This window comes from Tamandua tetradactyla, chromosome 17, assembly GCF_023851605.1.
Source record: "Tamandua tetradactyla isolate mTamTet1 chromosome 17, mTamTet1.pri, whole genome shotgun sequence".
NCBI classification, from domain to species: Eukaryota; Metazoa; Chordata; class Mammalia; order Pilosa; family Myrmecophagidae; genus Tamandua; species Tamandua tetradactyla.
Window position 1 is genome coordinate 44353230 of NC_135343.1, and position 27141 is coordinate 44380370.

A 27141-nucleotide genomic window follows, 5' to 3' on the forward strand; every position below is an offset into this window, starting at 1 on the left:
TGCTGCTGGTCCCAACATTTAAGGAAAGCGTCCTTTCCCCAGGGCCAAATGAAGACCAGAATGAGGACTGCTCTTTGGGGCTGTCCCTGCACTCACACCTGTGCACACACCTGCACTCACACCCACACTCACAGTGCACTCACACCCATACTCACACCCATACTCCCTCCTGTTTTCTCCCTGCTCCTGCCTCTGGCCACTAGGCTTCAGTTTTGGCCCTGATACCTGTGAACAGTCTCTGTACAGGGGGTAGAAATACTTGACAAGCTCTCTCTTATGAGTAAAGCTAAAGAATAGGACATTTTCCAATTAGCATCCAAGAAGAAAGACCACAGAGAAGTGCCTGACACTGTAGACCTTGCTCAATTTAATTTCAATACAAACTAGGGATCAGTACTGTTCATGCTGGGACTTCCTATTCCTTGTTACATTGGAATGCTCCAGCTGTTTCCTGAGGGTACCCCAGAACTTCATGGCCAGCAAAGCAAATTAGTTTTTGCACACATTCACTGTACAACCAGAAATAAACGTGTGCACAGAAGTGGCCCTTTCTCAGGCAACATTTTATTCTAAAGAAGCTTTGAAATGAAATTCTTAAAGTACTGAAGGCCACTTTCCATGCACAGGGCACAGGAAGAGAGGTAATGCAGAAGAAAGAGAAACAGTAAGGGCTGCCCGGACTGCAAGGGGAGGGTTGGGCAGGTTTGGACTGCAGAGAAAATGAGTGGGAGAGAAAGGATGGGCTGAGTGCCATTCCAGCCCCTGAGCTGAGCCAATGTAGCTCATCTTAGAGGATACGCGCTCCAGGCACCAGAGGACATGGATGAAGAGGGTGATAGGGACATGGGTCGGACAGGGTCCCCAACCAGAGCTATTCCCATTGAAAACTGGACAGCAATTTTCAATGGGAAACTAAGCAGGCAACTGAGAATTCTGGGGACTCAACCAGAAAAAAACCTGAGTAGCAGTATAAGTAGAATTGCTTGGTTGCCCTGAAGCAACTCTTGTGTGATGAAACTGAAGCTCCTCTGAAGGAATGGAAAATTCCAAGAGTTTGCCCAGATTGCAGGTACTGACCCACCTTGCCAAGCCAATTTGAACTTCTAAAGCCTCTCCACTATTTTCTCCCATTTGAACTCAAGTTCTCCTTTCCATCCCAGCTGCCTCTATCAAGTCAGAGAATTTCCAACCAAGGCAGATGGACTCAAAAAGCCTTTGAGACAATTCTGAAGCAAGAAAAAAATTAAGGTACAAAGTAATCCTGGAGTATGAAGGAGAAAGAAACATTTTCTTGGAGCACTAGAGCTCAAAGGGTGAGCTTGGGAACCCGTGCTGTCACGGTTCTGATGGAATGTAGGGCCGCTTACAGATGAAAAGGAGCTTGATGTCACAGGAGTCATCATTCCAGGACCGAAGTGAGAATGTCTTTATACTGGCACAGTGTTCGTTGTTCCCAGCATTGTTGGGCTCACCTGGAATCCAGAACCTACCAAGTGGAAAGACAAAAAATATATATATTTACAAACTGTAAAAACAATGACTTCCAATGAAGAAATGAGTTCTTTCAATCCCAGCTAAAGACCTAAGTGAAACAGCGTAGTGAGTCTCTGCACCCAAGCCTAAGAAAAGGGATCAGTGGGACTTCAATCTCCAAACCTTCAATCATTCCCCAAATTAGGACCACATCAGTCCTCCACTCTTACATCCTGATATGAAATCACACTGTAAAGACTTAGAACAGGATCCCTTATGAGAGTGCCAGAACCTGCACAGCACAGAGAGGCCACAGCTTGACTCAGCTCCCACTGCAGATGTGAGCTAGATCTCTGTTCCTGCCACATGGGGTCAGGGAAGAATCACAAACCCTATACTCACGGGGCAATATCACTGCCCTGCATACCCTGGCCTGGCCCAGAGAATCAGACTGGGAGGGAAGGCTGAGGGGGGCTTACCTTGTGCTTTGGACCTTGTCAAATGGAGTGTAATCCACCCAGTACCAGTTCCCTTCACTCCCTGCTTTGGTCAGTCCAATCCAGTGGGAAACTCCATTCGCCGTCTTGTACAAAAACTCCTGCAGAGGAAACAGCGTGGACAGAGACACTACCATAACTCGGGGTTTGAGCATCCATCTCTTGGGTGTTCTTTGCCTGTCCTCAGTGACAATCCCTGAACCCAGACAAACTGCTCACGCTGACCTCTCTCAAGCCTCTTCCTCTCCTTGCCCAAAGCCCAGAGCCCATCTTCCGATTCTCCTTTGCCATTCAATTAAGACTCAGGACTCGGGCTTTTCTGCCCTTTAGGAAGGGACTGTTGGAATACAAGAAAGACTCAGCTAAACCCCAAAGCAGGGATCTCAAGAGAATGACCCAGATGATAACAGCTAAATTTACTGAATGCTTAACAGGCACTAGGTACTACGCTAAGCATTTTGTGTGTGTGTATGCTGTATGGTCACATTTCATTCTTTTTCCACGTAAATATCACATTATTGCAGCACCATTTCGTTGAATTTTGTTTGTTTGTTTTGTTTTGTTTTGTTTGGGAAGTGCATGGGCAGGGAATAGAACCTGGGTCTCCCACATGCAGGTGAGAATTCTACCACTGAACTACCCTTGTACCCCTTATGTTAAGCTTTTTTATATATATATATATTTTTTTTTACACGGGCAGGCACCGAGAAGCGAACCCGGATCCTCTGGCACAGCAGGCAAGCATTCTTGCCTGCTGAGCCACCGTGGCCCTTATGTTAAGCTTTTAAAATGCATTTACTCATTTAGTCTCTGAGGCAGGTGCCATCATCATCATCATTCATGTCTCACAGGTTAATAGACTGAGGTCTCATGAGTTAAGGAAACTACCCAGAGCCACATGGCTAGTTAGATGTCAGGGTTGGAACTCTAGACTCTCTATGAGCCATGCTCTTACCCTCCTTCTCCCCCACTTCCCAGATGAAAGGGGTTTATTCAATAGTTTGCCTCACCAGGCAGGAGATGTCTCGGGTCGTGTAGTGCCAATAGGGTTGTTCACAATCAGTTGTTTTCCGGGCACATGAAAGGATGGTACTTCCCTGCCCTCTTTGAAGCTATGAATATGGTATGATGTGCTTTGACCAAGGAAATGTGAGTAGAAGTAATGTGCTATTTCCAGGCAGAAAATTTAAGAGCTATTGACAATTTACCATGTTCCCCATTCCTGTCTCAGCAATGGTGGAAACATATGCTGAGATGAAGTCTCCTTTAACAAAGGTCTGTGAGTAATCCCAATGAGCAGGACCTTGTTAGAGATGCAGTATAAGGGAGAAATAATCCTTCTTAGATCATTACTATTTGGGAATTGTTTGTTACTGCAGCATAATCATGACCATCCTGACTGATATAGGCCCTGGGATGCTAACACACTGACTTTCCAGAGCCCAAAGGAACAGTACTCACCTGTTCACTCTCTGAAATCACTGAGGTCAGGCGTGACTCTTTGGATATACAGAACTGCTGGGCACTATACCAGGTCTTTGGGATGTGAGAAAAGTAATAAAAGTTCCCATTGAAGTACTTCCAGCCTTGAGAAACCATCTGTAAAATGTCATCTGAAGAACAAGGGTGAAAGGTGAATACTGGTGTTCCTGTTTTCTCTGGATGTTAGTTAGGCTGGGACACATGCGTGGGATCTCAGAAAGAGTGGTGAATGGGGCCAGGCTATGTGTGCCTCAAGTCCTTGTGTAAAGGTTTTGGGACACTCTCTCTGACCTTGAAAGTCTGCCTAAGACTGGTCAAGCCCCTAAGCTTAGAGAAGGAAGAGTAAGAGTGAATGGATCAAGATCTGCCTCTCTCATAAGAGAAAACAATTCTCCATTGGCCATCACAAAAGGCTGAGCCCTGGGCTCTAAGTAAGGGACATAATAAGAAATGGAGGGGCTTAGGGCATGCCAGAGAGTCTTCCTAATGCTTCTGTCTTCCATGCCTTAGTGTGAAAACACAGGCTGTCCTTTGGTCTCTTCTCCCCTAAACAGCCCCTAAGTCCTTCCCAACTCCAATGCTGAGCCCTCTCTACCTAACCTTCTAGTTTATGCTTGACCTGCTCCTCTGCCCTTTCCCTCCTAACCCACCAGCCCAAAAGCCTCACATCTAAGACAGGCGAGGCCCCATGGGCACTGGTCAGCTTGCAACGTTATTTTCTGAGGCACTTACTTTGCCGGTTGAGCATCTTGCTGAAATTGTCCAAACTGTTCTGAAGTTCCCGGACCTTTGCATTTAAGACAGTGGCTTTATCCAAATCTTTTTTTAACTCTGGGATTTGGGCATAAAAATCATTGGCTTTCTCCCAACTTCTCGTTAACCTCTGGATCTGTGCATTGGCTTTCTCCAGCCCAGTTTCCACCGTCAGGATCTGAGAACGCACATGATCCAAGTTGACATTCACCGCCTGGATCTGAGTGCTGGCCGCCTCCACACCATCGCTATTCCTCTTAATTTCAGGCCCAAGGCTGCTGATATTGTCCACACGGCCCTTCAGCAACCGGGCTTTGGTCTTTACATCTGATATTGTGCCCAAAAGCCAAGGATCTGAATTTGAGAAAGTCAAGAGGTGAGCGAAGAGGAACCCTAGGAGTTGGGGTGTTGTCGGGGTGAAAAAAGACAGGGAAGGGAAGGGACAGGCTCAAACTTCCCGAAGAACAAAGCCAGTCGAAGGTGCTGCCTCCCACTCTCCATTCATTCAGGATCTCTGGTGGGTATAAACAATACAAAGATGGCTAAAAACAGTCTCCCTGGTAGAGGAACTCACAGGCAAGCCAAAGCAAGTATTAGAACCCAGTTCCAAATTTCTTTGAGTCTTCAAGGCACATTTGGTAAAAGGACACCCTCAATCACCCACTGTTCACCTTCCCCACATCCCTCTGGGCTCCATCACTTGATTCGCAGCCCTCTTCTCTCAGCAGCCATCAGCAAATGGGCACCATACCTCCCACATCTGTCCACATGTCCCTCCTTGACCATGGGAAGGGCCAGGGTGCAGGTTCCTAACATGGAAATGGAATCTTCTCCAGAGAAGACTGAAAGGGAGAATAATAGAACCACTTCTCCCCTTCTCTTGCCTCACCTACTTTCCCACTCTCTTCAGGTCACAGACTTGGGTGCATTTAAAGAAGAATAAAAAGAAACCAAGAAGGTACAAAAGAAAGGCCTGTGGGAATGGCAATGTTAGAGACTTAGGAGGATAGGGCAAATCAGGGGTGGGGATGGGGGGGAAGCCTCTGCCCAGAAGCTTCAAGTCTGAGACCAAATGTGCCCTGAGATCACAAAGGAAGAAGACAGACCCTTCCCTCCCTCTGCCTTCTAGAGACCTGGCAGGAGGAAAAAACCTATGCCAGCAATAGAGGGCATGAGACTTAGTAAAGCCAGAAGAGGAAGAAAGCTAAGCCACACATCCAATGAGTGAGTAGAAAGACTAGCTTGATGTGATCTTTGCAAGGACAGGAGAATGAAGAGGCCATAAAGGGGTCTTGGAGATGGGACTCAAACCATGAAGATTTGTTAGCTCATCAGCCAGGTTTTCCATTCCAACTGGGACTGAATATGCACTTAGGACTCATCCCTTGTGGGGCCAGGAAACATTTCACTCACTGCCAAGAGCTATGACCTTCTGAATCTATGGAATACATAGCACAGAGAGAGTGACATGGGATGAAGAAGTAGATGACTATTTCCTGGGGACAAAAGAGCATAGCCTTGAGCACAAACATGCAAGCATTAAACCCAATCAGGAAATGATTGGGAAAATCTCCGAGGCATTGGAAGGAAAGAGCGGCTGCTCATCTTACTAGGTTGGATGGCTCTGTGGCTCTTTTACTAGATGCGGGAAGAGAAGAAATAAGGCAAATAAGAGAAGGTGTAGGCAGGAAAGAACCCTGGAGAGCAGGAAAGACAGGGTCTCGAACATGAGGAAGCTATGGGCCATGGAGGAGGACTGAGCCCAGAAGGTAAGACTGAGGACTTACAGAGAAAGGCCTGAAGCAGGACGGAGGTGGCCAGGACCAGTGCCAGGAAGATTAATGTAGCACAAATTGTGGTCGATTTCCTCAGAAGCAGAGGCTGATCAGTCTTGGAAGAAGAATCTGCCAGAAGAAGAAGCAAACATTTGTTGAAGGAACAGTCAACAGCCAGTACGGGTACAGCTCAGTGAGTAGGTTTCAAGCAGCCACTGGCACTTGCCTCTGGGCCAGAGGGAGATGTTCTGCTTGTCTACAATGAAGTGTGCATCTGGCACCTCTTCCTCTGCAGCCTTCATCCTGCTTTGCTCACCCCTGCAGCTTGCTGCACAGGGATGTCCGACCTCCCCAAGATCCTTTTATCTAGAGGAAATAGGAAGCAAGGCTGGCAGGAGATCCCCTACGTCATCCCAAAGTTCCCCATTTCTGACTTGGACACCTTGTCTGGCCTGGACTGCAATTCAGTCATCTTCTCAAAGATCTGAGCTTTCAGGAAAAGGAGGAGGTCCTGTCACATGGACACTTTAGCCATCTTGTCTCAAAGCTATCTTATTTCTCCTGTAAGATTTCCTTCATCTGTCCGTCCATCCATTCCATAAATATAAATTAAGTGCCTTCCAGGTACCAAGCACCGTACTAGACACTGGGTCACAAAGATGAGTAACTCACCATCCTTCTTTCAGACAGCTCACAAAGTGAAAGGAAAGACAGACCTGAGCAAGAAAATTACAACACAGAGTGGTGAGCATAACAATAGGTGAATACACCCAATTCAAGGGAAGCAGAGAAAAGAGTGATAGAAAGAGCTCCAGGTAGAAGGATTAGCACATTCAAAGGTATGAGGGCATAAAACAGTACCGCATGCTTGGCAAACTGTGAATAAATCTGTGCTGTTGGAGTATAAAGTATAAAACAGGCGAGGCATCTGGGAGCAGACCATGAAGATCCTTTTGGGTCATGCTAGGGTTCTCTCCTGGCTTGTGGGTGACGTGGAATTAATGTAGAGTCTCAGGCAAGGTAGAGTCTCAGGCAATGGAGTGCTTTAGAACATTCTCAATATGGCAAGGGGCATAGGTTGGGGTGGAGGGAACCTAGAAGCAGAGAGCCCAATAGGGAGATCACTGTAATAAAATATTCTACTTTCGGCTATTCAGGCATCTTAGCAGATACAGTATCCTTTTATAATATGCCACTTGGAGATTCAAAATGTGAATGTAAGATTTGGTTTATAAGCCACCTGCTTCCTGCAACTTGTAAACTTCTGAAACAATATTGGGAAGCTCAGTTACATCAGACCAGGAACTGTTCTTTCTCTCTCTTCCTATATAGAGAGCGCCATACATGGGAGATGCTCAAGGCTGAGAAGCTGAAATGGGACTCAATAAAGGATTAAATTTTCTCCTGGGTAGTTACTCCTGCTTTGAAGAAGCCTGCCAAATTTGAGAAACCTGGTACATAGCAGACAGTAAACAAACCTTTTTTTGAAGGAGGAAAAACAGAAGAAAAAGGAAAGGAAGAAAGGAGGGAGGGAGAGAGCGAAGGAACTTGGTCTAGGTAATCAGATGATGGATGGATGGATGGATGAATGGATGGATGGATGGATGGATAGATGGTTGGATGGATGGAAAATAAATGAATGAAAGTTTTGATGGCTGATTGTGACTCGATTCTGAAACCTACACAGTCTGTGGATTTTGTTCTACTCCTTCCCACAGCCTCCAGGAGTTCTCATTTATTCCCATAGCAAATGCATAAGGGGAAGTATAATTTAAACCTTATTGAGAAATGCCTAAAAGCTCTAACCACAGGACTACGAAGCTGGCCTGGCCTTGCTGAATCTGGGCCAGTAGAGCTGGATGACTGGGTGGTATCAGGGACTAAAATGAGCAAGACAAGGAAATAACTACTCAAAGTTGCAGAGGCTTCTACTGCCTTTGGTATTTGAGAGGATCCTATGTCCCTGCCCTGTCCAGCCCTGTCTGGCCAGCCCTATAGTATGTGAAAGCCCCTTGCTGCTCTCTCTCTGGGCTGAGTGGACCTCACCTGGAGCCGCTACTCTGACTGGATAAGGGAACCCAGAGAGGACCCCACACCACTTTCCAAACCTGATCACAAGGATGGAGATAGTCCCAGGGGCTGGTGTCCCACTCATCCTGTCTCATTCCTCCCCACCCATATTGTCTCAGTAGCTTCTAGGCCTCCTGTTTGTTCAAACCTTTCACACCAGCTAATACCGCAAACTGAGGGCCTCACTGTCTTTGCTTGTATCTAACCTTTATGACTACACGTTCTCTCTTCTCATCAGGTTGCTCATCTGGTTAGATGCAGAGCCTTGGTTAGAAGGGGTTAGGATGTTCTGCTTCTGGGCTGTCATGCTCAGTGCCCAGTGTAACCCTGAAGGCCTCAGCCCCCATTCCTGCTCTGGCCCCACATCCACAACCTGTCACAGACCAGACGTGGGAGCAAGAAGAACTCAAGTTACTGAAGACCCTGGTAGAAGAGGCCCTCCGAGTCTCCTCCTGTGGCATTTGAGGGAAAGAGGCTGCCTCATGACATGCCTTGGGAGTGTCTGGCACCTTCCTTCTCTGTCAAGAAGTTCACTTTTCCAAACCCCTGCTAGCCTGTAGCATGAGTTACTGGCAGAACTCCACATGTCCTGCCCAGGTCCCAGGAAAGGATTAGGAAGCCTCACCGGGCAGGGGCCCATTGTGTGAGGAGGGGTTGGGGCTGGGGAGCATTTACTCTCAGTGATGGAAATGGAAGCCTCAAGTGGACATCTGACTAATCACTCGGCCAAAGGTTGGTCATGCATGAGGAAGCCAAGCAAGAAGCAGCCTGATGCCTAGAGTGGGCTGTGGGCCTCTGGGCCATTCAGAGAAGGCAGGCATAAAATCCCAAACCAACCGGAGTTTCATTTCCTGCTTTGAAGGGAAGGAGTGAGTCACAAGCTATTATCCTACAGCCTCACCCATCTGCAGGTTGTTACTGAGCATCTCTTATGCATCCCACAGGTACTCCCTCTGCCCTTGGCCTGATGGCCTGAAAGGAGAAAAGACCAAGAGGGAAGCAGGGGCCTCAGTCACACTTTCCAGGTCTAGACAGCAGGCAGTTCTCCCGGACCCTCAGGAGATGCCCCACTCTTCCAAACAGAAGAGGAACTTTGGGCCAGACCTGGAATGGCCAAAAATCACCGCTGTAACAAGAAAAGGGAAGTCTGTGATTATTTTTTTCCATTTCCTCTCCCCCCTTGCTCCTCGGGTTCTGAGACCTTCTCTGGATAAAGGTGGAGGAAGGAGAGAGCTGGGCGACTTTTCCCCTTCTCTGATTGGGACCAGCCTTATGCTTGGAGGTAGGCAGAGGATGCAATCAATCAAGTTGTCATGGTGAGAGGAAAAGAGAGAACAGGGTTGTTTGGAATGACCCAGCAATGCTGAGAGTTATCACCAAGAAATAGTAATCCAAGTCCCTCCATTCAAGGCATGGAGGACACTGGAGTGGATAATGAAGTCAAGTAGGGACAGGGGAGGAGAAGAGAGAGAAAGCAAGGACTTGAGAGGTGAGGGGAGCATGGCTATGAAAGCAAGGGATTGAGAGGTGAGGGGAGAGAAGAGGTGGATCACAGCAGGTCAATAGGGTCCTCAGGCCTCAGAGTGGAGTCCATAGATAACGGAGCTCTGATGAGGGGCTTGGCCAGCAGACCCAAGATAATCAATGGATTCTGTGCTACCCTCTGGTACATGGCCTGGGAACCCCTCAGTGAAACCAAGAAGGAAGAAGTGGAAAGTGAGAGCGTTCATCTATTCCTTCCTCTGTGTTTGTAATGTGCTTACGATGGCCCAGGGACTGGTGGAACAGAAGGGAAGATAGTGGTAGACCTGCCCTCAGAAAAAGTATTCTCCTACAGAAAATATATGGCATCCTTAAGTTTGGAAGAAAGGAAAACTCTCCCAAGACTGAACAGGACTGAAGACGCTGTAGGATGCCTCCCCAGTCTCCCTTGTCCCTACAAACGGGTTCTACATTTTTAAGACGTCATATGGTAGCAGATTTCTCTGGGACAGTCACAAAAGGCCACACCTTGGTAAACAGGCTGTTGTGTCTGGGGCCATCAGGGATACTGTGATATAGACATGGGTGGGTGGTGGGGCCACACAGGCTGAACTATTCAAGTCAAAGAAGTCTTGGCTATGGCTTAGTGAAAAGAGCAAATTCATGTCAGGAAAGTAATGAGAGACTCTTGGGAAAAAATATGCATGGTTTCTTTTTAGATTTTTTATTCCTTTTTTATATAACCAATGGATAATATAAAAAATCCAGATAAGGGTAAAAAGAAACTGCCCCCATACAGAAAAAAAACAGCTCTACCCGTAGTCCACTCTTCCTACCTATATGCATATGTATATACATCTGCATCCATATCCATAAACTATACCTATATTGATGTCTAACCATAACTAGGTATATATTTGTATAAGTAGGGAATAGCTCCTGTTTTTTCCTCCCCAACATCTTTCCCTTATCCCCACCATTTTTAATACCAAGAATCCCCTTCCTTCAGAAAATTACCCCCCTTTTCAGCACATGGTTCAAATGGAGCTACTAATTCCAGTTCCTGCCATTACAGTGGGCATGCCACAGTGATAGGTCCTGGGGTTCGGGCCTCAAAATAAAATGAGCCTCCTGGGGAGCTTTCTTAAATTATTTCATTAGTGATTTTCACCCTTGGAGCTCCTGTTATTTAAATCTTGGTCCTCCTTGATTGAGTTTTCTCATCTTCTCTCTTATTTGCAATCTCCATGTCATCTTGCTCTATTTCTAAGAAATATCCTTATCTTTATCTAACAACTCTTCTATTTTTTCCACTTTTAATTCTATATTTTAATTTCCTAGACATTTTGGGTTCCCTGAATATTCATTTTTATAGCATCTGTCTTTGTTATATTGTTGCAACATCTGCTCTTCTATTTGTTAGGTTAGCAGTGATAGAGCTTTTTTTTGTTTCCATTTGGTTTTTATTTTTTTCCTCCCTATATTGTAGGCTCTACAGTTATATTCTCTATTTCCCAAAAGTTACTTTTTCTCTATTTGCTAGTTTGGGGCTGTATTTTTCATGTCAGAGACTTTCCTCAGTTTCCTAGGAAGCCTTGGAACCTATTCAGTTTTAAGCTGCTTATGAGCTCTGAAACTGAGTGGGGTTTCTCATATATGGGGTTTGCTGTAGGGTGATCCAACTGTGAAGTGCTCCTGGTGAGGCAGGAACTATTAGTGTTTACAAATACCCATGTTATCCTAGACATTTCCCAGTCTTTCTTGCAGTGAATTGGTTAAGTATTTGCTGGACCTTTATCTTCACTATTTTCAATCTCTTCCACCCCTACCCAATGTCTGGAAGTGAAGGACTCTTCATACAGTACAGCCACAAGATGAAAAAAGTCCAGATTCATGATTTGCTACTTAGAGGAGAGTCACCTTGGAAGGATTCTCATCAAAATTTGCTTACTGATGAATCATTGAAATGTTTAGATTGTTTGTTACAGAAACTAGCACTAACTATCCTGACCAATACCTTGGTCAAAACCTTCTGTCAATACTTTTATGTGTTTCCTCTTGACTGCTCAAACTTCCCGGAATATATTTGAATTTTTATTGGGATGACATTGAACCTTTAGAGCAGCTTGGGGACAACTCAAATCCATGAACATGGTCCATTCCTCCATTTATTTACATCATCTTTTATTTCTCTCAATAGTTATTTATAGTCTTCTACATACACTTGTTATACATATTTTATTAGATTTATTTGTAGGCATTTGACACATTTATGTTTTTCAGTTTTTATTTTATTTCCTGCTTATAACTGATATATAAAAGTATGGTTCACTTTGAGATATTGGTCTTGTATCTTGCAGCTTGCAAAACTTACTACTAATTCTAATAAGTTATCTGTACATGCTTTTTTATTTTCTATAGATGCAATCTTATCATCTGTGAATAATTTCACTTTTATTTCTTTCTTCTCAATTCTACTTTTTGTTTTCTTCCCCTTACTGCACTGGTGAGGACCTCCAGCTGTTGAAAAGAAGTGTTGATTTTGGATATCCATGTCTCCTTCCTGATCTCAAAGGGAAAGCTTTCAACATTTCCAATGAAGCATTTTAAAAAATGAAGTGGTTGCTGTGCTATGCATTTCCTCTCTCCTCCCCTGCCACCTGCCTCCTCATAGAGGAGATGAAATTTTGTTTCCTGTATTAGTTTACTGTTGCTGCTATAACAAATTACTGCAAACTTAGTGGATTAAGACCACATACTACAAAAGAATAAACAATTTAAAAACTGGCAAAGGACTTGAATAGACATTACTCTAAAGAAGATACACTAAAGAAGATACTCTAAAGAAGAAGTGGTCAATAAGCACATGAAAAGATATTCAACATCATTAGCCATTAGGGAAATGCAAACCAAAACCATCATAAGATACCACCTCACACCCACTAGAATGCCTATTATTTGTAAAGTGGAAAATAACAAATGATGGTGAGGAACGTTAGTACATTGTTGATGGGAATATAAAATGATACAGCCACTGTGGAAAACAGTATGGAAGGTTCTTAAAAAGTTAAATATAGAATTACCATATGACCCAGGAATCCTACTTTCTAGGTGTATACCCAAAAGAATTGAAAGCTGAGGCTAAAATAAATATTTCTACACCAGTGTTCATACTAGCACTTTTGACAACAGCCAAAAGATAGAAATAACCTAAGGGTTATTTCATCAATAGATGGCTGGATAAACAAAAGGTGGTATATAGAGACAAAGGAGTATTACTCAACTGTAAAAAAGAATGACAATCTGATACATGCTACAACATAAATGAACCTTGACATCATGTTGAATGAAATAAGACAGACATAAAGGAAAGATATATAGTTTTCCTTATATGAAATTAGTTGTGAAAATTCATAGAGACAGAAAGTAGAGTATATGTTATAAGGGGTGGGAAGGAATTCAGGGTTAATAAAGGGAAGGGGAAGTTATTGCTTAATGGGTTCACAGTTTGTTTGAGACAATGAAAAAGTTGGGTAATGGATATTGGTGATAATAGCACAATATCGTGAATGCAATACCACTGAAATGTACACATGAAAGTGGTTAAAATGGGAAAATGCAAGTTATATGTATGTTACTACAATAAAAATTTTTTATACTTTTTTTATTTTTTTTATTTTTTTATTAACGGAAAGAAAAAAAAAGAAATTAACACAACATTTAGAAATCATACCGTTCTACATATGCACTCAGTAATTCTTAACATCATCACATAGATGCATGATCATCGTTTCTTAGTACATTTGCATCGGTTTAGAGGAACTAGCAACACAACAGAAAAAGATATAAAATGTTAATATAAAGAAAAGAAATAAAAGTAGTAATAATAGTAAAAAACAACAACAACAAACAAACAAACAAACAAGCAAACAAAAACAAAAAAAACCCTATAGCTCAGATGCAGCTTCATTCAGTGTTTTAACATGATTACTTTACAATTAGGTATTATTGTGCTGTCCATTTTTGAGTTTTTGTATCTAGTCCTGTTGCACAGTCTGTATCCCTTCAGCTTCAATTACCCATTGTCTTACCCTGTTTCTAACTCCTGCTGAACTCTGTTACCAATGACATATTTCAAGTTTATTCTCGAATGTCCGTTCACATCAGTGGGACCATACAGTATTTGTCCTTTAGTTTTTGGCTGGATTCACTCAGCATAATATTCTCTAGGTCCATCCATGTTATTACATGGTTCATAAGTTTATCTTGTCTTAAAGCTGCATAATATTCCATCGTATGTATATACCACAGTTTATTTAGCCATTCTTCTGTTGATGGACATTTTGGCTGTTTCCATCTCTTTGCAATTGTAAATAACGCTGCTATAAACATTGGTGTGCAAATGTCCATTTGTGTCTTTGCCCTTAAGTCCTTTGAGTAGATACCTAGCAATGGTATTGCTGGGTCGTATGGCAATTCTATATTCAGCTTTTTGAGGAACCGCCAAACTGCCTTCCACAGTGGTTGCACCCTTTGACATTCCCACCAACAGTGGATAAGTGTGCCTCTTTCTCCGCATCCTCTCCAGCACTTGTCATTTTCTGTTTTGTTGATAATGGCCATTCTGGTGGGTATGAGATGATATCTCATTGTGGTTTTGATTTGCATTTCTCTAATGGCCAGGGACATTGAGCATCTCTTCATGTGCCTCTTGGCCATCCGTATTTCTTCTTCTGAGAGGTGTCTGTTCAAGTCTTTTTCCCATTTTGTAATTGGGTTGGCTGTCTTTTTGTTGTTGAGTTGAACAATCTCTTTATAAATTCTGGATACTAGACCTTTACCTGAATTCAATGCAATACCAATCAAAATCCCAACAACTTATTTTTCAGAAATAGAAAAACCAATAAGCAAATTTATCTGGAAGGGCAGGTTGCCTCGAATTGCTAAAAACATCTTGAGGAAAAAAAACAAAGCTGGAGGTCTAGCGATGCCGGACTTTAAGGCATATTATGAAGCCACAGTGGTCAAAACAGCATGGTATTGGCATAAAGATAGATATATCGACCAATGGAATCGAATAGAGTGCTCAGATATAGACCCTCTCATCTATGGACATTTGATCTTTGATAAGGCAGTCAAGCCAAATCACCTGGGACAGAACAGTCTCTTCAATAAATGGTGCCTAGAGAACTGGATATCCATAAGTAAAAGAATGAAAGAAGACCCGTATCTCACACCTTATACAAAAATTAACTCAAAATGGATCAAAGATCTAAACATTAGGTCTAAGACCATAAAACAGTTAGAGGAAAATGTAGGGAGATATCTTACGAATCTTACAACTGGAGGCGGTTTTATGGACCTTAAACCTAAAGCAAGAGCACTGAAGAAATAAATAAATAAATGGGAGCTCCTCAAAATTAAACACTTTTGTGCATCAAAGAACTTCATCAAGAAAGTAGAAAGACAGCCTACACAATGGGAGACAATATACTTTTTTTAAAGTCTAAGTTAAAAAACAAGAAAGAGCAAAAATTGAAGACTTAACTGCTCACCTGGAGGAACTTGAGAAAGAACAGCAAACTAACTCCAAAGCAAATAGAAGAGAAATAACAAAGATTAAAGGAGTTAAATGAATGGGAGAACAACAACAACAAAAAAAAAAAGTAGAAAAAATCAATAAAACCAAAAGTTGGTTCTTTTAGAAAATATAAAAAAAATCGATGGGCCACTAGAAAGACTGACAAAGAAAAAAAGAGACAGGATGCAAATAAACAAAATGTGAAATGAAAAGGGGTGCATTACTACAGACTCCGAAGAAATAAAAGAACTCATAAGAGAATACTATGAACAACTATATGCCAACAAACTAGGCAACTTAGATGAAATGGACAAATTCCTGGAGACACACAAACAAGCTACACTGACTCAGGAAGAAACAGAATATCTCAACAAACCAATCACAAGTAAAAGATTCAATCAGTCATCAAAAATCTTCCTACAAAGAAAAGTCCAGGGCCAGGTGGCTTCATAGGGGAATTTTATCAAACATTCCAAAAAGAACTAACACTAATCCTGCTCAAACTTTTCAAAAAAACTGAGGAAAAAGGAACTCCACCTAACTCATTTTATGAACCTAATATCATTTTAATACCAAAACCAGGTAATGATGCTATAAGAAAGGAAAACTACAGGTCAATTTCCCTAATGAACATAGTTGCAAAAATTCTCAATAAAATATTAGCAAATCAAATCCAACAACACAGTAAAAGAATTATGTACCATAACCAAATAGGATTTATACCAGGAATGCAAGGATGGTTCAACACCAGAAAAATCAATTAATGTAATACAGATCAAAAGGGAAAAATTACATGAACATTTCAATTGATGGTGAAGAAGCATTCAACAAAATTCAACATTCTTTTCTGATAAAAACACTTCAAAAGATAGAAATCAAAGGTAACTACCTTAATATGACAAAGGGAATGTGTTAGTTAGATTCAGTTGTCAACTTGGCCAGGTGAGCATACCTAATCTTGTTGCTGTGGACATAAGCCAATGGTACGTGAACCTCATCTGTTGCCAATTACATCTGCAGTCAGCTAGGAGGCATGTCTGCTGCAATGAGTGACGTTTGACTTAATTGGCTGGTGCTTAAATAAGAGAACGCAATGTAGCACAGACTAGCAGCTCAGCATTCCTCATCTCAGCACTTGCAGCTCAGCCCAGGCCTTTGGAGATGCAGAAAGAAGTCACCCCGGGGAAAGCTGTTGGAACCCAGGGGCCTGGAGAGAAGACCAGCAGAGACCATCTTGTGCCTTCCACATAAGAAAGAACCTCAGTGGAAAGTTAGCTGCCTTTCCTCTGAAGAACCAACAAAATAAATCCCCTTTTATTTAAAAGCCAATCCGTCTCTGGTGTGTTGCATTCCGGCAGCTAGCAAACTAGAACAGGGAATATATGAAAAACCAATAGCCAGCATTGTATTCAATGGAGAGAGACTGAAATCTTTCCCCTTGAGATCAGGAACAAGACAAAGATGCCCACTGTCACACTATTATTCAACATTGTGCTAGAAGTTCTAGCCAGAGCAATCAGGCAGGGCAAGAAATAAAAGGCATCCAAATTGGAAAGAAAGAAGTAAAACTCTCATTATTTGCAGATGATATGATACTATACTTGGAAGATCCTGAGAAATCTACAGCAAAGTTATTGAGCTAATAAACAAATTCAGCAAGGTGGCAGGATATAAAATCAATGTGCAAAAATCAGTAACATTTCTATACACAAGCAATGACCAAGCTGAAGAGTCAGTTAAGGAAAAAATTCCATTCAAAACAGCAACTAAACGAATCAAGTACTTAGGAATGAACTTAACTAGGGATGTAAAGGACTTGTACACAGAAAACTATATAACATTGCTAAAAGAAATCAAAGGAGATATAAATAGGTGGAAAGACATTCCCTGCTCATGGACAGGAAGGCTAAATATAGCTAAGGTGTCAATTCTCCCCAAATTGATCTACAGGTTCATCACAGTACTAATCAAAATTCCAACAACTTACTTTGAAGATTTGGAAAAGCTAATTACCAAATTCATCTGGAAGGGAAACAGACCCTGAATAGCTAAAAGCATCCTAAAAATAAGAATGAAGTGGAAGGATTAACACTCCCTTACTTTAAAAACCTCTTATAAAGCCACAGCGGTCAAAACAGCATGGTACTGGCACAAGGACAGAAGCATTGACCAATGGAATTGAATTAAAAGTGCAGAAATAGACCACCAGATGATTTTTGACAAGGCCCCCAAATCCTCTGAACTGGGACAAAATAGTCTTTTCAATAAATGGGAATGGAAGACCTGGATATCAATAGCCAAAAGAATGAAAGACTTACACCCTATACAAAAATTAACTCAAAGTGGATCAAACACCTAAATATAAGAACTAGCACCATAAAGCTTCCAGAAGCAAATGTAGGGAAACATCTTCAAGACCTAGTAATGTGAGGTAGCTTCCTAAACTTTACACCCAAAGCACAAGCAACAAAAGAAAAAATAGAGAGGACTTCCTGGAAGATGGCGGCTTAGTAAGACGCGCGGATCTTAGTTTCTTCTCCAGGACACCTACTAGGGGAGTAGAAACGATACAGAAAGTCCCCAAAGCCACAACAGAGATAAAAAAGACAGCGTACCCCATCCTGGAACGGCTGGCTGACTGAGAGAAGCAGCTCGGGTGAGATAGCCGAGGCGCGCGGGCCTTACCGGGCGGGGTGGCAAGCGGCCGGAGTTACTCCCTTCCCCCTTCCCGGGCCGGCTGGGAGAATTGGAGAGGTGGTCCCCTGAAACCAAGGCGGCTGGCGCCCACACCACGTGCAGCCCCCGGACCAACTGAGAGAATTGGATCGGAAACCCCCAGGCCGCGGAGAACGGTGACGGGTGCGGGAGGCCCCTTCCAAACCCGTGACTCCCGGGGAACGTGCACTCTCTCGGGCGGGCCGCTGCCGCTGGCGCCCTCCCGCCACGCTTGTTGCCCAGGGCCGACTAGGAAATTCGGACGGGCTCTTTCCCTGGCTGCGGCGACCAGCAACCCTCCCTGCATTCAGACCCCGGGCCGGCTCAAGCCGCTTCGGCTAGCGAACCCCCAGGACGGCGAGAGTTTTCCAAAGTTTAAGGTCCCACAGCACCTTTTACTGGTGGGACCCGCAGACAAACGTGTGCCACGAGCGCCACCTACTGGGCAGGATAAGAAAAACAGAACCCAGAGATTTCACAGAAAAATCTTCCAAACTTTTGGATCCAATACCCAGGGAAATCTGTCTAAATGCGCAGACGCAAACAGAAGATAACGGATCACGCTCAAATAATTGAAAATATGGCCCAGTCAAAGGAACAAACCAATAGCTCAAATGAGATATAGGAGCTGAGACAACTAATGCTAAATATACGAACAGAAATGGAAAACCTCTTCAAAAACGAAATCGATAAATTGAGGGAGGACATGAAGAAGACATGGGCTGAACATAAAGAAGAAATAGAAAAACTGAAAAAGCAAATCACAGAACTTATGGAAGTGAAGGACAAAGTAGAAAAGATAGAAAAAACAATGGATACCTACAATGATAGATTCAAAGAGACAGAAGATAGAATTAGCGATTTGGAGGATGGAACCTCTGAATTCCAAAAAGAAACAGAAACTATCGGGAAAAGAATGGAAAAATTTGAACAGGGTATCAGGGAATTCAAGGACAATATGAACCGCACAAATATACGTGTTGTGGGTGTCCCAGAAGGAGAAGAGAAGGGAAAAGGAGGAGAAAAACTAATGGAAGAAATTTTCACTGAAAATTTCCCAACTCTTATGAAAGACCTAAAATTACAGATCCAAGAAGTGCAGCGCACCCCAAAGAGATTAGACCCAAATAGGCGTTCTCCAAGACACTTACTAGTTAGAATGTCAGAGGTCAAAGAGAAAGAGAGGATCTTGAAAGCAGCAAGAGAAAAACAATCCATCACATACAAGGGAAACCCAAAAAGACTATGTGTAGATTTCTCAGCAGAAACCATGGAGGCTAGAAGACAGTGGGATGATATATTTAAATTACTAAAAGAGAAAAACTGCCAACCAAGACTCCTATATCCAGCAAAATTGTCCTTCAAAAATGAGGGAGAAATTAAAACATTCTCAGACAAAAAGTCACTGAGAGAATTTGTGACCAAGAGACCAGCTCTGCAAGAAATACTAAAGGGAGCACTAGAGTCAGAACCAAAAAGACAGAAGAGAGAGGTATGGAGAAGAGTGTAGAAAGAAGGAAAGTCAGATATGATATATATATAATACAAAAGGCAAAATGGCAGAGGAAAATATTATCCAAACAGTAATAACACTAAATGTTAATGGACTGAATTCCCCAATCAAAAGACATAGATTGGCAGAATGGATTAAAAAACAGGATCCTTCTATATGCTGTCTACAGGAAACACATCTTAGACCCAAAGATAAACATAGGTTGAAAGTGAAAGGTTGGGAAAAGATATTTCATGCAAATAACAACCAGAAAATAGCAGGAGTGGCTATACTAATATCCAACAAGTTAGACTTCAAATGTAAAACAGTTAAAAGAGACAAAGAAGGACACTATATACTAATAAAAGGAACAATTAAACAAGAAGACATAACAATCATAAATATTTATGCACCGAACCAGAATGCCCCAAAATACGTGAGGAATACACTGCAAACACTGAAAAGGGAAATAGACACAAATACCATAATAGTTGGAGACTTCAATTCCCCACTCTCATCAATGGACAGAACATCTAGACAGAGGATCAATAAAGAAATAGAGAATCTGAATATTACCATAAATGAGCTAGACTTAACAGACATTTATAGGACATTACATCCCACAACAGCAGGATACACCTTTTTCTCAAGTGCTCATGGATCATTCTCAAAGATAGACCATATGCTGGGTCACAAAGCAAGTCTTAACAAATTTAAAAAGATTGAAATCATACACAACACTTTCTCGGATCATAAAGGAATGAAGTTGGAAATCAATAATAGGCAGAATGCCAGAAAATTCACAAATACCTGGAGGCTCAACAACACACTCTTAAACAACGAGTGGGTCAAAGAAGAAATTGCAAGAGAAATTAGTAAATACCTCGAGGCAAATGAAAATGAAAACACAACATATCAAAACTTATGGGATGCAGCAAAGGCAGTGCTAAGAGGGAAATTTATTGCCCTAAATGCCTATATCAGAAAAGAAGAAAAGGCAAAAATGCAGGAATTAACTGTTCAATTGGAAGAACTGGAGAAAGAACAGCAAACTAATCCCAAAGCAAGCAAAAGGAAAGAAATAACAAAGATCAGAGCAGAAATAAATGAAATTGAAAATATGAAAACAGTAGAGAAAATCAATAAGACCAGAAGTTGGTTCTATGAGAAAATCAATAAGATTGATGGGCCCTTAGCAAGATTGACAAAAAGAAGAAGAGAGAGGATGCAAATAAATAAGATCAGAAATGGAAGAGGAGACATAACTACTGACCTCACAGAAATAAAGGAGGTAATAACAGGATACTATGAACAACTTTACGCTAATAAATACAACAATTTAGAGGAAATGGACGGGTTCCTGGAAAGACATGAACAACCAACTTTGACTCAAGAAGACATAGATGACCTCAACAAACCAATCACAAGTAAAGAAATTGAATTAGTCATTCAAAAGCTTCCTAAAAAGAAAAGTCCAGGAACAGATGGCTTCACATGTGAATTCTACCAAACATTCCAGAAAGAATTAGTACCAATTCTCTTCAAACTCTTCAAAAAAATCGAAGTGGAGGGAAAACTACCTAATTCATTCTATGAAGCCAACATCACCCTCATACCAAAACCAGGCAAAGATATTACAAAAAAAGAAAACTACAGACCAATCTCTCTAATGAATACAGATGCAAAAATCCTCAATAAAATTCTAGCAAATCGTATCCAACAACACATTAAAAGAATTATACATCATGACCAAGTAGGATTCATCCCAGGTATGCAAGGATGGTTCAACATAAGAAAATCAATTAATGTAATACACCATATCAACAAATCAAAGCAGAAAAATCACATGATCATCTCAATTGATGCAGAGAAGGCATTCGACAAGATTCAACATCCTTTCCTGTTGAAAACACTTCAAAAGATAGGAATACAAGGGAACTTCCTTAAAATGATGGAGGGAATATATGAAAAACCCACAGCTAATATCATCCTCAATGGGGAAAAATTGAAAACTTTCCCCCTAAGATCAGGAACAAGACAAGGATGTCCACTATCACCACTATTATTCAACATTGTGTTGGAGGTTCTAGCCAGAGCAATTAGACAAGAAAAAGAAATACAAGGCATCAAAATTGGAAAGGAAGAAGTAAAACTATCACTGTTTGCAGACGATATGATACTATACGTCGAAAACCCGGAAAAATCCACAACAAAACTACTAGAGCTAATAAATGAGTACAGAAAAGTAGCAGGTTACAAGATCAACATTCAAAAATCTGTAGCATTTCTATGTTGGGTTAATTTCTTTTTTTCCGCTAATTAAAAAAAAAAAAAAAAGAGAAGGGATAATTGGAGATGAAGGGATACAGACTGTACAACGGGACTGGATATAAAAACTCAGAAATGGACAGCACAATACTACCCAATTGTAATGCAATTATGTTAAAACACTGAATGAAGCTGCATGTGAGGTATAGGTTTTTTGTTTTTGTTTTTTTTGTTTTTTTTCTTTCTATTATTGTTTTAATTCTTATTCTGTTGTCTTTTTATTTCTTTTTCTAAATCAATGCAAATGTACTAAGAAATGATGAATATGCAACTATGTGATGTTATTAAGAATTACTGATTGTACATGTAGATTGGAATGATTTCTAATTGTTTTGTTAATTCTTTTTTTAATTAATAAAAAAAAAATCTGTAGCATTTCTATACACTAGTAATGAACAAGCTGAGGGGGAAATCAAGCAACGAATCCCATTTACAATTGCAACTAAAAGAATAAAATACCTAGGAATAAATTTAACTAAAGAGACAAAAAACCTATATAAAGAAAACTACAAAAAACTGCTAAAAGAAATCACAGAAGACCTAAATAGATGGAAGGGCATACCGTGTTCATGGATTGGAAGACTAAATATAGTTAAGATGTCAATCCTACCTAAATTGATTTACAGATTCAATGCAATACCAATCAAAATCCCAACAACTTATTTTTCAGAAATAGAAAAACCAATAAGCAAATTTATCTGGAAGGGCAGGGTGCCCCGAATTGCTAAAAACATCTTGAGGAAAAAAAACGAAGCTGGAGGTCTCGCGCTGCCTGACTTTAAGGCATATTATGAAGCCACAGTGGTCAAAACAGCATGGTATTGGCATAAAGATAGATATATCAACCAATGGAATCGAATAGAGTGCTCAGATATAGACCCTCTCATCTATGGACATTTGATCTTTGATAAGGCAGTCAAGCCAACTCACCTGGGACAGAGCAGTCTCTTCAATAAATGGTGCCTAGAGAACTGGATATCCATATGCAAAAGAATGAAAGAAGACCCATCTCTCACACCGTATACAAAAGTTAACTCAAAATGGATCAAAGATCTAAACATTAGGTCTAAGACCATAAAACAGTTAGAGGAAAATGTTGGGAGATATCTTACGAATCTTACAACTGGAGGCGGTTTTATGGACCTTAAACCTAAAGCAAGAGCACTGAAGAAGGAAATAAATAAATGGGAACTCCTCAAAATTAAACACTTTTGTGCATCAAAGAACTTCATCAAGAAAGTAGAAAGATAGCCTTCACAATGGGAGACAATATTTGGAAATGATATATCAGATAAAGGTCTAGTATCCAGAATTTATAAAGAGATTGTTCATCTCAACAACAAAAAGACAGCCAACCCAATTACAAAATGGGAAAAAGACTTGAACAGACACCTCTCAGAAGAGGAAATACGGATGGCCAAGAGGCACATGAAGAGATGCTCAATGTCCCTGGCCATTAGAGAAATGCAAATCAAAACCACAATGAGATATCATCTCATACCCACCAGAATGGCCATTATCAACAAAACAGAAAATGACAAGTGCTGGAGAGGATGCGGAGAAAGAGGCACACTTATCCACTGTTGGTGGGAATGTCAAAGGGTGCAACCACTGTGGAAGGCAGTTTGGCGGTTCCTCAAAAAGCTGAATATAGAATTGCCATACGACCCAGCAATACCATTGCTAGGTATCTACTCAAAGGACTTAAGGGCAAAGACACAAACGGACATTTGCACACCAATGTTTATAGCAGCATTATTTACAATTGCAAAGAGATGGAAACAGCCAAAATCTCCATCAACAGAAGAGTGGCTAAACAAACTGTGGTATATACATACGATGGAATATTATGCAGCTTTAAGACAAGATAAACTTATGAACCATGTAATAACATGGATGGACCTAGAGAATATTATGCTGAGTGAATCCAGCCAAAAACTAAAGGACAAATACTGTATGGTCCCACTGATGTGAACGGACATTCGAGAATAAACTTGAAATATGTCATTGGTAACAGAGTTCAGCAGGAGTTAGAAACAGGGTAAGACAATGGGTAATTGAAGCTGAAGGGATACAGACTGTGCAACAGGACTAGATACAAAAACTCAAAAATGGACAGCACAATAATACCTAATTGTAAAGTAATCATGTTAAAACACTGAATGAAGCTGCATCTGAGCTATAAAAAAAATAATAATAATAATAAATTTAGTAGATTGAAATGCTAGTGATCAATGAAAGGGAGGGGTAAGGGGTATGATATGTATGAATTTTTTTCTGTTTTCTTTTTATTTCTTTTTCTGAATTGATGTAAATATTCTAAGAAATGATCGTGATGATGAATATATGACTATGTGATGAAAAGAGAATGTTCATATTCTATGTTGATTGGTTTTATTAATAAATTTTTAAATGCATTTTTTATTTTTAAAAATAAAAAAAAAGAAAAAGAAAATAAAAAAAAAAGAAAAAATAGATAAATGGAAACTCCTCAAAATCAAATGCTTCTACACCTCAAAAGACTTTGTCAAAAAGGTGAAGAGGCAGCCAACTCAATGGGAGAAAATATTTGGAAATCATATATGAGACAAAAGTTTGATATCCTGTATACACAAAGAAATCATACAACTCAACAACAAAAGAACAAACAACCCAATTATAAAATGGGCTAAAGATATGAATAGGCATTTTTCTGAAGAGCAGATACAGATGGTTCAAAAGCACATGAAGAGATGGTCATTTTCATTGGCTATAAAGGAAATGCAGATCAAGACTACAATGAAATACCACCTCACACCTATAAGAATGGCTGCTATTAAACCAACAGGAAACTATAAATGTTGGAGAGGATGTGGAGAAATTGGGACACTTTACGCACTGCTGGTTCGGAATGTACAATGGTGCAGCCACTATGGAAGACTGTTTGGCGGTTCCTCAGGAAACAAAATATCGAGCTGCCCTATGACCCAACAATAGCACTACTTGGTATATACCCAGAGAAGCTGAAAGCAATGACACAGACATTTGCACACTGTGATTCATAGCAGCATTATTCACAATCGCCAAATGTTGAAAACAAACCAAATGCCCATCAACAGATGAATGGATTAACAAACGGTGATAAATACATACTATGGAATATTATGCAGCAGTAAGACAAGATGATGTTCTGAAGCACATGACAAGATGAATGAGCCTTGAGGACATAATGCTGAGTGAAATAAGCCAGATACAAAAGGATAGATACTGTATGATTCCACTTTTATGACCATGCTAAAGGTAAAATCCGAGGCTTATAATACAGAACATAGGGGACTTAGAGATACACAGAAGCTAGAGATGGGTGAATGGTTAGCTAATGAGGTTGAACTCCAATGTAAGGGAATAGATAGAAGTGAATGTGATTCTCTAGTGGGTCTATAAGTAATATTACCATATAGAAGACGAACAAAATTGAAAGGGGTTGTATAGACCTGTGTGTCCTACTGATTAACACTAGAAATATAAATTAATTCTTACAAGAACTACTTCAAAGGTATGATTCATGTATAAAGAGTGTTTAAGTCCAGGGTACAGGAGGAAAACTGCTACTGCATGCTGTGAGTTATGTTCAAAAGGAAAAATCAGCACTACCACAGCAACAGCACAGGTAAATCATGGGTGAGGGACAAGAGTTAAGAGGAGGCTTAGATCTCCTATTTGGCAAGGGTGTTTATTGGTTTTCTTTCTCATGGGAACAATGAAATTATCTAAAATTGAGAGTGTTGATGGACTGTGGACTTTAGACACTATACATGATGCCTGATGAATGCAGATGGCTGAAGGATGCACTGACAGAGAAGTAGATTGGTGAACGATGGCGTATAGTTATGAACGAAGGCTGTGCTACTACAGAAAGGAACAAAGTCATGAGGCATGCAATGATGTGAATGAAAGTGTGGGACATTCGGTGAGGCAAAATAAGTCAAACAAAAGAACAATTATGGTATGGTCTCCTTTAGAAAATACTTATTAAAAAATGGGGGCATAGATTGTAAGCTTTTATAGCAGAAACATTTAGTCCGAGTGGTAATTATTATTTCTGGACTTTGAGAGGCTGTTTTAATATATATATATATATATAAAACATGTATAAAGTATACATATGTTTATGATATATAGCACCTGATATTTAGAGATAAGAACAAAACAGATCAAGTTGGGGTTACAAAAGTTCAGAATACAGGGAGATATTGTCTGTATTTTAGAACCACACATACTCTTTGAGACCAAAGGAAGAAAGGTTTATTTGGTCTGGAACTGAGATTTTCTGGAGTATATAATCTAACTCAACCTATCTGTATAGCTCATTTGAACAAGTGAAACATAGGGAGCCCAGAATAAGAAAGAGGTCCTTTAATTCTGTATAGCTTAATGTAATGCCTGGATACATCCTAGAGTATATTAAGCAGGTAATCAAAAAGTATTGGCAACTTGTGCATGAGGCAAGTGGAGCCAGAGACAAGACCAGAGGCTGAACTCAGGATCTGACAAGGTGGCCAGGCTGCCTCACAGGATTATCAAGAAAACCCAGCATTTACCGGCAGAATCACTTCCCGGTATTAAAGCAGAACCAGATGCAACACCCATTATTTCCATGTAGTCGTTGCTGGCCCCCAAGATTTCCCCTTGGAGAGAGGGACTTTTAAACTTCAACTATTCCTTCTGGAAGAATACCCCATGGCAGCCCCTAAAGTACATTTCATGACCAAAATTTATCACCCTAACGTAGATGAGTTGGGAAGAATACGTTGAGATATTTTGAAAGATGAGTGGTTCCCAGCACTGCAGATTCACACAGTTCTGCTATCAATCCAGGCTTTGTTAAGTGCTTCCAATCCAGATGATTCATCAGCAAATGAAGTAGGGGAGCAGGGGAAGACCAGCGAAGCCCAAGCCATAGAAACAGCTAGAGCGTGGACTAGGCTATGTGCCATGAATAACATTTAAATCGATCCGATCATCAAGTGTGCATCACTTCTCCTGTTCTGCCAAGACATCTTCCTTTTTTGTTTGCATTGAACGGACACAGTCTTAGAAACATCACAGAATAAAAGCCCAGACATCTTCAGTCCTTTGGTGATTAAATGCACGTTAGCAAATCTATGTTTTGTCCTGATTCACTGTTGTAAAGCACGAGCAGAGGTTAGAAATAACATCTAGATTGTTGTGAAAGGTTTAAAAGCAGTGGCCCCTCTCTTGCTTGCTTTTATTCATTTCCCCCATCATGGTTTAAGTATAAAGTACTGTGAATGACGATAGTTGTCAGGGTTAGCTGCAGGGGTGTGGGTGTTTTCTTTATTTTTATTTTTGAGGAGGGAGGTAGTTTTATTTTTATTTTATAAGTCCCTTTCCCCTCTTCTTATGGTGATCTAATTAAATGAACTGGTTAAAAGCAGCTATCCAGTTGTTCTTTAGAATACATCCTCTGAACTGAAATGCTAGTGATCAATG

General features: G+C 40.8%; 1 protein-coding gene and 1 pseudogene across 1 annotated transcript; one reads left to right on the forward strand and one right to left on the reverse strand.

The window, feature by feature from the left end:
- Positions 1–612: 612 nt before the first annotated feature.
- CD207 (CD207 molecule) lies at positions 613–6319 on the reverse strand. The gene is made up of 6 exons (XM_077135099.1): positions 6207–6319; positions 5993–6109; positions 4185–4559; positions 3432–3583; positions 1953–2071; positions 613–1486 (listed from the first exon to the last, which is right to left on the reverse strand). The coding sequence occupies exons 1-6, from the start codon at positions 6280–6282 to the stop codon at positions 1336–1338; spliced, it is 990 nt and encodes a 329-aa protein (XP_076991214.1). The 5' UTR covers positions 6283–6319; the 3' UTR covers positions 613–1335.
- Positions 6320–25304: 18985 nt separating this feature from the next.
- Positions 25305–26637, forward strand: LOC143661146 (ubiquitin-conjugating enzyme E2 N pseudogene; annotated as a pseudogene).
- Positions 26638–27141: the final 504 nt, after the last annotated feature.

Excerpts from the sequence above, each read along its gene's own strand:
- CD207 (XM_077135099.1), bottom strand. The coding sequence starts at position 6,282 with ATGAAGGCTGCAGAGGAAGAGGTGCCAGATGCACACTTCATTGTAGAC. Across the intron at positions 2,072-3,431 it reads TGATTTCAGAGAGTGAACAG|GAGTTTTTGTACAAGACGGC; the intron begins GTGAGTACTGTT and ends TTTCCTCTGCAG. Across the intron at positions 1,487-1,952 it reads GACAAGGTCCAAAGCACAAG|GTTCTGGATTCCAGGTGAGC; the intron begins GTAAGCCCCCCT and ends TCCACTTGGTAG.